General features: G+C 39.5%; 1 protein-coding gene across 4 annotated transcripts in view; it reads left to right on the forward strand.

The window, feature by feature from the left end:
• The window catches only part of LOC129556455 (ATP binding cassette subfamily C member 4 (PEL blood group)), a 187,185-nt gene extending 177,552 nt beyond the window's left edge, over window positions 1-9,633 (forward strand). For all 4 annotated transcript variants that reach the window (XM_055426562.2, XM_055426563.2, XM_055426564.2 and 1 more), the window contains 2 exons: window positions 869-1,003; window positions 7,817-9,633. In XM_055426562.2, the coding sequence (XP_055282537.2) occupies window positions 869-1,003; window positions 7,817-7,924 (243 nt within the window). In that variant the 3' untranslated portion in view covers window positions 7,925-9,633. The remainder of the gene's footprint in view (window positions 1-868; window positions 1,004-7,816) is intronic.
• Window positions 9,634-11,709: the final 2,076 nt, after the last annotated feature.

Raw genomic sequence — 11,709 nt, forward strand, 5'->3', positions numbered from 1 at the left:
CTTTCAGTGTCTGATTAGTGGGCATATTAATAAGCAATAAAATGCCCGAAAGGCAGGCAGCTGAAGAAAGAACAAGAAGCAAGGAAAGATAATTTGCGACAACAAATTCAGATGCTCGGGAATTCAGATTGGGTTGTCCTCGTACGCTGTGCATGCAGTGATCGCTGGAATTTGGAGCTCAGTTTCTTAATTGCTTCTTTAGTCTCATCCAAAGAGAAAATTGGATTTCTTGAGATTTGTTTCTGTGCTGAGCAACTCAGCTAAATCTGTTGAGGTAGCAGGTCTTTTTGCCAGCCTTTCACTCAGAGCAATAAGCTACAGCCAAAGTCAGCACCTGAAATATTCCAGGAACCCAAAAAAATTCCAGAAGCATTTACTTTTTGTCCCCAAATGTTGCTCGGATTCTGTGAAACCAACCTGGAGTTAATTAATTAGCTGTCAGGTCACTGCCATCAGTTTATATGACATCAACCTACTTTGTAGCTAGAATGAGTTTGATTTTCTTGAATCAAGAAATTTCCCAACTCTGTGTATCTGTATAAACAGCCTTCAAAGCTCAGAGTCTGAGAGGTAAAAGCACTTACTAATGATGATAACCTCATGGGGTAAAATATAATATGCCGAGTGCAAGTAATCATAGTCTGAAACTTTAATTTTCTTCCTTTAACATTATAATAATAAAAGGTCGGGTTAGGCCTTTGTCTGCCTAGTAAAACAGGGTAATCAAACCGTTTAAACACCAGCCAGTCCTACCACCCAAAGAGATTCTCTGTTCTCCCTGTCCTACCCCTTTCCGAAATATTGTCTGCATTATAATACGTTACTGCAAAACATTGTGTGCTAATGCTTTCTTTCTGCTGATCTACAGGTTTTGGATTCAGGGAGACTGAAAGAATATGATGAGCCATATGTTTTGCTGCAAAATAGAGACAGCCTATTTTATAAGATGGTGCAACAACTGGGCAAGGCCGAGGCCGCTGCCCTCACTGAAACAGCAAAACAGGTGAGCCCACTGCGGGGAGTTGTAATTAAAGTTTGTCTCCATGGTTCACTCCTCAAATGCTCTGGCACCAGGGGTCTGGTAACAAGCACTCTGTGCCCTTTTCAATTACAAGCCTCCAGAGACAAAGCTTCATGACTAGGTCTTGAGAACACTTTTGAGGTGGAAGACAAGGCTGCTGAGAATCTACAGCAGAGGTGGGGGAGGAGTCGGGATGTGCGCACACAAGTGAGATTTCGGATTGAACTGGCCACACGTTGGGACTCTGGGTTCAGATTCTCAGGGAACACAGAACAGTTTCATTTTGCAGACCCTTTCCATTCATTCTGATTAGGGCTCAGCACATTTGTGATGCAAGTGCTATTGAGGAATATCCTGGAAATTTGAGCGTTGGAGGAGAAAAAGAATGGAATGTTGTTTATCAGTCTAGAAAGATTTACCAGGGAAATGTGTGGATCGCTTCTGTTTTCTGATCTATAAGGGAAAGTCCTCCATGGTATGTCACTTTCTTCCTGATTCTTAAGTGTTTAGAATTAGGTCCATTTGTCCCCCCACCCCCCACCGCCTACCTCCCCACCCCATGCTTCCTTTTCCTTCTAGAAGATGAAATTGTCGTCAGGATAAGTCATGATTCACAATGCCTTCACACTGTGGACTAAATTCTCTGTCATTGTTTTATTTTGTTCATCCTCTTGGAAATGAAGACCAGTACCTGGGCAGGGTCACCAAGCTGGCTAAAGAGTTTGGGGACAACAGACACTGTGTTCTGAACTCTTCCTAATTACTTACATTGTATGCAAATATAGAGAAGCTGTATTCGGAGCGCTATATTTTCTTATCCGTGAAATTTCACGTCACGAAACACTTTCATCAACTAGAGTGTCTCCAAGTTCGAACTTCCTGCCTAAGATTCCATCATCCTTCTGGGATTCCCTGTGTAATCTCGTCACAAAAAAGCCAGCAATCTCACTTTCTTTCACATTCTACAGAAAGACATGAATACATATCCTGATTCCCATCCCAGTTGAGTCTTTTCTTGACATCGTTTCTGAATATATACCTGGTCCTCGTAAGAGAATAGGCTGTCAGATTGTCAACTTTTAATATATAAAAGCAACAGAAATCAATGCACACTTCAGAGCTGTAACACCAGGAGGATTAGCCTGAGTCAACAAGCTTTTCACTCTAAGAGAATTCATTCATTTGAAATAAAAACTCAGTATCTGCGAAAGGGTTCTTCCAAGTCACGTTTTCTTGAATTGGTTGTTGATTACCTGAAAATGTTGGTACAGGCGAGCTGAATCTGTCTGATTCACCCTTTTAGATGATCCATGAAATAGTCAAGAAAGTACCTGTTAGCTGCATAAACTTGAGTGGTGCATTAGTTTGCTAAGATTGCCACAGAGAGAACCACAGAGTAGGCAACTTAACAGAAACTCATTTCTTAGAGCCCTGGGGGCTGGAAGTCTGAGGTCAAGGTGTCGGCAGGGGTGGCTTCCTCTGAGGTCTCTCTCCTTGGTTTGGAGACGCCGTCTTCTCTGTCCTCACATGGCCTCCCTCTGTGGGCCTCTGTCCTGCTCTCCTCTTCTTAGAAGGACTACAGTCTGTTAGATTAGGACCCACCTGTATGACTTCATTATACCTGAATCACCCCTTTTAAAGACCCTGTCTCCAAATAAAGTGACATTTTGGGGGACTGGTGGATTTAGGACTTCAATATGTAAAATTGGAGGGGCCCCAGTTCATCACATAACAAAGGATTATTGCCTGTCATTCATTTTCTTCTGTGATGAAGCAGACCTGATTGAGGGTTTTTGTTCTTGTTTTTTTCGTTTTGTTTTTTGAAGTTTCTGTGTTTCCAGTATGTAACAGAAATTTCGTTTTATCTATTCGTGTTATCACCAGATACAACCCAAAAGTTATGAAACCGTCACATCCTAGATTTTGGAACCTGGACCAGTCTGAGCAGATGGAGTTGGCACTTAGCAGCCACGTGGCCTTGTGCACTCCAAGGTCTCTGAGCCCTCAGGTCCTCACCTGTGTGTAGAGCAGGGTTTACAGCCCTGCCGGCTTCTCCCCTTATTACAGGGATCAGATGAGAGAGCAGATGCTTAAGCGCTTTGAAAATATAGAGTGTTTTGTAATACAAAAGTGGGATCACTTTTTAAAAAGGTGTATATTGAACCCTTGCTGCTGCTGCTGCTAAGTCGCTTCAGTCGTGTCCAACTCTGTGCGACCTCATAGAGGGCAGCCGACCAGGCTCCACCGTCCCTGGGATTCTCCAGGCAAGAACACTGGAGTGGGTTGCCATTTCCTTCTCCAGTGTGTGAAAGTGAAGTCGCTCAGTCGTGTCCGACTAGTAGGGACCCCATGGACTGCAGCCCACCAGGCTCCTCTGTCCATGCGATTTTCTAGGCAAGAGTACTGGAGTGGCTTGCCATTGCCTTCTCCATTACCTCCCAATAATAAGAAAATGTGCCCACAGTTCTTCTGAGTAGCATCAGAAAATAATTAAATTTTATTTTTAATAATCAGTTTTTAAAGAAATGATATATCTAATGCTATAAAATTTAAAAACTTTACATTGTATAATAGGTTTTAAAATCTTATTTATGAAATCGCTTCATAAATTAAAAAGTCACTCTACCTTTCCTGTCATTACAGGGCTCCTCCCCCAGGGTGGAGCCCCAGTACCATTTTTGACTATTCTGTTGACTTGTTCTGTGTATCAGTAAGAACTTGTGCATACGTGGCCTTCCTGTTTTTAAGCACAATAATAGCTGTTCCTTTTTTCATTATTACTATCTATGTGTATATTCATCTCATTCTTTTAATGGCTAAAAAGTATTTATGGTTTTTCTTTTTGTTTTTTTTGCTTTCTCTTTTCTAAACTTATTTTTAATTGAGGGATAGTTGCTTTACAGTATTGTGTTGGTTTTTCCAAAACATCAACATGAATGAGCCACAGGTGTACGGAGGTCTCCTCCCTCTTGAGCCTCCCCCCCCTCCTCATCCCACCCCTCTAGGTTGTTACAGAGCCCCTATTTTCCATTCCCTACTTTATCTTCTCTTTCACATGGTCATGTTTCATCTTTTGTTACTATTGCATGTTTTCTTGTACTCAGATCTCTGTTGTTTACAGGTTAATTATCCTACTGCATTTTCTTTCAGTATATTATTTTTTTCATAGTATTTGTCTGTTCAGTGAGCATTTCTTTCATCCACCGTGTGCTTATCCTGTTCCTTTTCCTTTTTTCTTCTGTTTCACAAACTGTATTACCTTTTTATTATTATTCCTTTAATTGTTATTTTAAAACCATAGATATGCTGGATAGTTGTGGCTAGTACATCATTTCAGACTTAAGGGAATTCCCTCTGCTTTTAACATAGAAGCACTCCCCATGACCCAGATTAAGACAGGGAGCATGTGTGTGCTAGAGAGAAACTGAGAGTACATACCCATTAAGCCTGAATTTTTCTCTAACCTGTAGGGTTGGGCAGGTATAATTCTGCTTGCATTTCAGAATCTCTCTTGTCCTAGGACCTCACCTCACATGCTTTAGGCAAGGATAGCGATTCTCTATGATTCCTCATTGGCACCTTAGAATTCACCAGGTAGTTGGAGACCTGCTCTCCCATCATTTCTCAGATCTGCTCTCTTTAGGTACCTTCTGTCTGGCTGGCTGCAGCCCATTGGATCCAGTTGCATAAGGCAGTTCATTTAGATATTTGTGATTTCAGATAATTCCTTATTTCATCATATATTGGGCTTACTTTTTAATCTCCAGTGTCCTTGCTTCTGAGAGTGATTTCTGAGAGGATAAGAGAGGAAATCCAAAATTCTGTTAAATGAAAAGAAGAAATCCTCTCTAATTCTCCAGATAACTTTGATAATACACCTTCCAGGACGTGTGCTATTGTTAGATCTGACTTAAAGATGAGGTTAAACTAGGGCCATGTGGTTCAGTGAGAATGAATGGACAGAGTCTTGACTCATAACTCTACATTTATGAGCCATCCATTGCTACCTTTAGTCATGCATTTGAGAGTTTTTAGCTTTGTTTACAAGTTAGAGTTGAAATACGTTTCAACCTACATTGGAGGATCTCTAATGAACCAAACCCGAGTAGGACATGAAAAGTCTGAAGAAACCCAACACTCACTGGTTTTACGTTTTGCTTGCCCTGAATTTGAACTTTTTTGGCATTGTGTCTTTTTAATCTTCATTAAAACCATTTTGAGCTGGTAGTATTTTTCCTCAGATCAAGAAATTGAGGCAGAAGGGCCTAAGTAACTTCTCAAAGTCACAGGTTAGAAAGTGTTAAGTCTTTTAATTACCTTTCTGCCTCCTGAAAGTGAAAGTCCTTCATTCATGTCCAACTCTTTGTGACCCCATGGACTATACAGTCCATGGAATTCTCCAGATCAGAATACTGGAGTGGGTAGCCTTTCCCTTCTCCAGGGGATCTTCAAAACCCAGGAATCGAACCCAGGTCTCCTGCAGTGCAGGCAGCTTCTTTACTGTCTGAGCCACCAGGGAAGCCCAAGAATATTGGAGTGGGTAGCCTTTCCCTTCTCCAGGGGATCTTCAAAACCCAGGAATTGAACCAGGATCTCCTGCATTGCAGGAGGATCTTTACCAGATGAGCTATGAGGGAAGCCCTGGATTACTGCCTCTTGGGTTACTATATTTATTGATTCAACTGTGCATTAACTGCAAGCCTACCCTACTGTAACGATAAAATCAAAAGATTCCCCAAGGGACTCCTAGATGTTTTGTTTTCATTGTTCAAACCAGATGATGCTGCTACTTTCCGTGGTCTAAGGGGCCATGTCTCTCAGGGCCATTGTAATCACACCCAACGTTTAGCTCACCGTGTTTTCATCCGGCAGTTTGTAGCCATCAATTAGTTCATATGAGGTAGGTCGTTGTGTCATTTCACAAATCAGGCAGCCGATGCGGAGAGAGCTTAAGTGATTTTTCCAGGGTCAGCAGTGGTCCCAGGAGAGAGAGGTGAGACTGAGCTTTTCCATCCTAGGCTCAGCCCATCCACACGGACTCTGCTAACAAGCATTTAGTCATCTCAACTCCCTTCATAAACCAACCTTGTGAAAAAGATGCCTTCTCTCACTTCTCCTGTCAGAGTGTGGGCTCCACCAGGGTAACAGATGAGAGAACGATCAAATCAAGGAGGTTATGCACACAGGAAGCTTGTTTTCACTGAGTTTCAAGTATTTTAGACCATGAAATGACCATTTCAGTTAAAAATTGCTAATAATAAAAATTTTTAATAAAAAATGACATTGACAAGTGGTATGGAGAAAAGAACCAGTTGATGGGGTGGTGTATCACGTATTAGAAATTGAAACTAATTTCCTTTGAGGGAGTGCTGTTTTTAGTTTCACTAACAGTATCGTACATAAATATATAACAACTCAAGTATGGAAATTTTTTAAAAAATTGAGGAGGAAGATGAAATGCAGTTTGCCCCCCAAGACCCTTACTTTTAGATGCTTACATTATAATGGAGATACTTGCAGATTTTACCCAGTGGGGTCCAAGCATTCTTGGAGAATTTCTTATTTTTCTCCTCAGGTGACATTTTAATATACAGCATTTCATATGCAGGGTGGTTTTGAGATTAGCAAGTATGCAGGCAATAAGAGAAAAAGAAAGTACACCTAATAAGAAAGTAGGTGTCTCAGAGCTTTTCTGTTTCAAATATGAAACCCACTATCTCTTGTGATAACTTTGTTGACAGCATCCACAAATGGACTTAGAGTGAGGTTTTGTAAGAGTCCTGTGTCTAGGCGACCCAGCACGTGACACAAGTCAGCCCCAGAGAGATGGTGCATTTTCTGTTTTAAAGACTTAAACAAAACTTTTCACATTCTTCCTTGGAGGAAAAAAATTACTTCTGAAGCCCTTTTTCACCTAAACACATTTGAAGATAAGAGCTCACAAGTCTTGACATTATTTCATTTTGTTATGTGTATCCGTCAAGGAACCAAGATACGATACAGCTTCTAAAAAGTGATGATTGTGGAACAGAGAAACTTGACAGCATTTCATTTCCTTTGTGTTCTGATTATACATTTATCAGAAAACCTGTATCTCTTCCAGTTCAGCTAGAAATTGGTAGAATTCAAGAACTCAAAGGCCTGGCAAAGAACTGTCGTATTATTTGGTATCATCTTACGTTTTAGAGAAGTTGCTTGGTTGAGTCATTGTTAAAGCTTTTGATTCTCTTTTCATTCTTGGGACCCACTATCCACAGATCACATTTCTATAGGCCCTATAACTGCTTTGCAGCAGAAATTAAACGCCAGGATATTTCATACATATACGCCAGCGTTTCAATGCTTGTCAATCAGAGTTTATAAAATATAGGGATTACAACCTGATATTAACATCCAAATCGATTGTGCTCATTTTATGTGTGAAAATGAGAAAGCCTCGTGCAGACGCTAGATTTCCCAGCCTCTTTGTCACCCTGTTTTTAATTTTTCTCCAGGCTTTGAGTCAGTAAGATGATTTTGCTTATCAATTTAATGTACTGATAAAGCATATCTGTGGATCAGAATGATCAGAACTGTAGTGGATCTACAGGTTGTTTGGCATTAAGCCCAGCCCCACTGAGTGTTTTAGTGGCGGCTACTTCCTCCATAGAATAAATACAACCCTGGTTTTTAATATTGTGTCTTCACTAGTGATAAAATTTCTTCATATGAAAAGTGGACAGAGAAATGCACTACCTTAGGGAGGAGGACTTGAAAACTTTTAAACATGTTTTTATACTGTCCTTTTTTTTTTAGGTGTACTTCAAGAGGAATTATCCAGATATTACTCACAATGGCCGTGTGGTTATGAATGCTTCCAGTGGACAGCCCTCAGCCTTAACGATTTTTGAGACAGCACTGTGATTCTACCATGATGTCAAGTCTGTTCCAGAGGCATTTTTCCAATAGTTTTTGCACTGTGTAAACTACATTTTACTTATTTTTATACCAGCAGCAGATATTTACACATAGAATATGTTAGTCTACTTGGATTTTTTTCCTGCAACTTCACCCAGTGGTTTCAGGCTCTTAACAAAATTATTGTTATTTATATGTTAATAGTATTTTTGTCTTATCTAAATCAGAGGTACAGGCCACCAATAAAAGCTGTCTACCAGGTTTCGTGCCTTAAAGAGACTCCAGAGCCAAAGCACATTTTCTAAGGTGTAAGACAAAGTTGTCATAGATGTTTTTTACTGTCCCCAAATTACGTATTCCTTTCCAGTTATATCAGGGATTCTGTTTACTTGAAGACTCTGTGGAAGTTGCCATTTTGCCTTACCACTTTCTTTAACATAAGTACAATCCACTAACCCCGCCAAAGACCTCTGGTTAAACTAGTACGAAATAGGGAAAACAAAAAATACACTTTAGTTGAAATTACAATAGGAGGCATTATGTAGGAGAGCCCCTCCTCCCGACCCCCCAAGCTAAATGGTTAAAATACATGAAGGTCAGTATTTCATTATATCTTCTAAAAGAGATGGAAGAGAAAGGAATGCTTTCAGAAAACTACCTTTCTATGGGGATTTGATAATGATAGACACGTGAGTGATCATTGATCAGCTTCTAGAGTCCATGGCTCTGACTTGATATTCCTGTTGCAGTTTTAGATTCAGCTTGGTGATATTTTCAGAGAGGCCATGCTGCTAACTGAAATTCCTGAGTATGTAGTGGTGATTTCATCTGGATTTCTCATGGCGATTGACCCTCTGCTGACATAAGCCTTTTGGTTTAGCCGTCATTGAAATCCTATCTAAATAGGATAGAGAAAAATAGAAAACCATTGCCTCCATTGACTGTGTTTATGCCCTGTGTTCTCAGGATGCATCAGGAAGGTTCACTTTCATGAGCCTGCCCAGGTTAGTTTACTTCTGACCACTAATTGCACTTTGTCTAGATCTTTCCGATTAGTAGATCAACAAGCCACAGTACTTCTAGGGCCTGCAGTACTTGATTTGAGCTATAGGTCCTTAGCTGTTTTTCATGGTGGTGTCTATGGTGTATTGAGTTCAAGTTACTAAAGTTACTGCCCTGATTTTAAGTGTACTCTCATGACCTCTCAATAAGGCATAACCACCCTCAAATTGCATATGTATATGTGTATGTATATATATATACATGCCTTCTGATAGCTGGTATTTGGACTCTTTACCAGATATATATATATATATATATATATATATATACTCTACCAGAGAGAAACAGATATTTCATAGAATCAAGCCTTAAAAACCACATACTCAGCAAACTACCCAAATACATTGAGTGTAGTTTGTATTTAGAAATAATACAGTTAATGTTTAGTCCAATAATTATGTAGTAGTCATGGTTCTTATTTCAGGACACTGAAATGACAACAGGGATAATATTGAGGTTTGTTAAAACAGTGGAAATATTTGAAATGTATATGTATGTGTTTATTTGGCCTTTAGAGGTTGGTTGGTTGGTTGGGTTTTTTTTTTTTTTTTGATCTTTAAAGGCAGTTAAATGTTTCTGTTTCTTTTTTAATGGCATTATAGAATTTTTTAATGAAACAAAATTTAGTTGAAATAAATGTTTTCATCTCCAAAGATCTGTGTTTTTGTTTTCAGAGGTCTGACTCGTGTCCTTGCTATTGAAAGGTAGTGTGTTTCCTTGAGATCCATTTCCAGGTCTTCTTGGTTAAAGGTACACCAGATGCTCTATGTAGAGAGGTGGGTGTCACTGATTTAAACAGTTACTACTGAAATAAGACCGGCTGTACCCCTTCCCATTAAGGGAAAGTCGTAGCTTATGTCCCAGGATTGAATCAAGTATTAAGTTGTTGGAGTTTGGGGGTTTTGATTTTTGCCCCAGACTAACAAGAAACCTCTACTTCTTCTACATTTAAAGGGCCTACAGGACATATATTCTCAAAGCGTGGTCATTAGGCCAGCAGCAGCAGCATCACCTGGAAACTTGTTAGAAATGCTAATTCTTGTGTCCCATATCTACTGAATTAGAAACACTGATGGTGGGGACCAGTGGTCCCCAGTTGCCTTTAACAAGGCCTAAAGGTGATTGTGATGCAGTCCGACATCTGAGAACCAAGAACTCCTAAAACTCATTAAGAAAAACACAGAAAGCCCAATTAGAGAAATGGACAAGAGACTCAAATAGGCCCTTCACAAAAGAGAATATCCAAATGGCCGATAACTGCAAAAGGGCTCTGTCTCATTAGTTACCAAGGAAATGCAAATTAAAACCTCAACAAGATACCACTAAACACCTAGTAGAGTAACTAAAATTAAAAAGGTTGAGAATAAGAATTGAGTGCCGATGAGGCAGTGGGAACTCTTGTGCACTGCTGCGTGTGCAAAAAAGTATATGTTGACAAAAAAACTTTTGAAAACAGTTTGACAGCTTTTAATCATACTGTGCATCCTCAGACCCATTAATTCTGCTCCAAACATATACACTTGTTCAAGGATGTTCTTAGAAACCTAATTCCTAGTAGCCACAAACTAGACATTATCCACATGCTCAGCAGCAGCAGAAGGGAAATGGGCTGTGATGTAATAGAATATCCCCAGCAATGATGGCAGTTGAACATCAACCACACAGGTGCAACACAAACTTAAGCCTGACCCCAAAGAAAATTTATGATTCCCATTACACAAAGTTCAGACATGGTTACAATCAAATCATAGTGTTCAAAGTCAGCTTCTGAGTTACTTAAAATATTCTCTTGTTGGGGCTGCGGGGTTAGGTGGATATTGGTTGGGTTCTTCATTTATTTTGCTCACTTATCTGTTGCATGCCATAATACACAATTGAGTTAACTAAACAAAGTTCTCGGCCTCATTTTTCTTGTAGAATCTCATTCAAATGCGGTGGTTCAGTCATCTAAAGGTGAATAATCTATACCTGAGGAGTTATTTTTGCTGAGTTGTTAAAATATGAACTCTGCACAAGGGTTGTCTTCTAGCCCATAGCAAATGGCTTCATGTGAAGCTCTTGGAATAATAGAGTTCAAGGTCTGTATCTTGTCTAAACAACCAAAATAAATCCTACTTCGTCTCTCCAATTCTGTCCAAATGGTTCCAGATTTTATTTTTTTTAACCACTTTATTGAGATATGATTGACATACCAAAAGTTGTACATATTTAGTGGAAACAACTTGAAGAGTTTGAAGATAGTACACTCTCAATGAAATTAACCTCACCATCTCTGCCATAAACATTGATCACCTCCAAAAGTTTCCTCCCACCCTCCTTTTTAATCTCCACTAATAGGAAAGATACAAGCACGCCAGTCTAATGCTAACTGCTTTCAATAACAGCATAAATGTGTTTTCTGAAGAAACAATTGCAGTCAATTCCACAAGGCAGTGATTTAGACTTAAGTATTATGATGATTCGGTGAGTTAAATGTTAAATATGTACCTTTACATAAGGTACATATGACCTTATATAAATTGATGAAAATCTGGGTTTTTCTTTCGGATAGTTTGTCTAGAGATATTAGAAGCCTCTTCTCTCAAATTTGAGTATTTGTTTCCTATGGAATTCTGAGAGGTTTAATGATCAGAATCTTAGGACTTGAGTGTGTTAGATTTAGCACCTGGGTTTGTAAGTCAAGCTTTCACAATGACTATTTTGTAGTGTTTTCTCAATATGTCTTTACC

The sequence above is a fragment of the Moschus berezovskii genome, chromosome 13 (assembly GCF_049115385.1).
Source record: "Moschus berezovskii isolate FMDL1 chromosome 13, NW_MosBer_1.0, whole genome shotgun sequence".
Lineage (NCBI taxonomy): Eukaryota > Metazoa > Chordata > Mammalia > Artiodactyla > Moschidae > Moschus > Moschus berezovskii.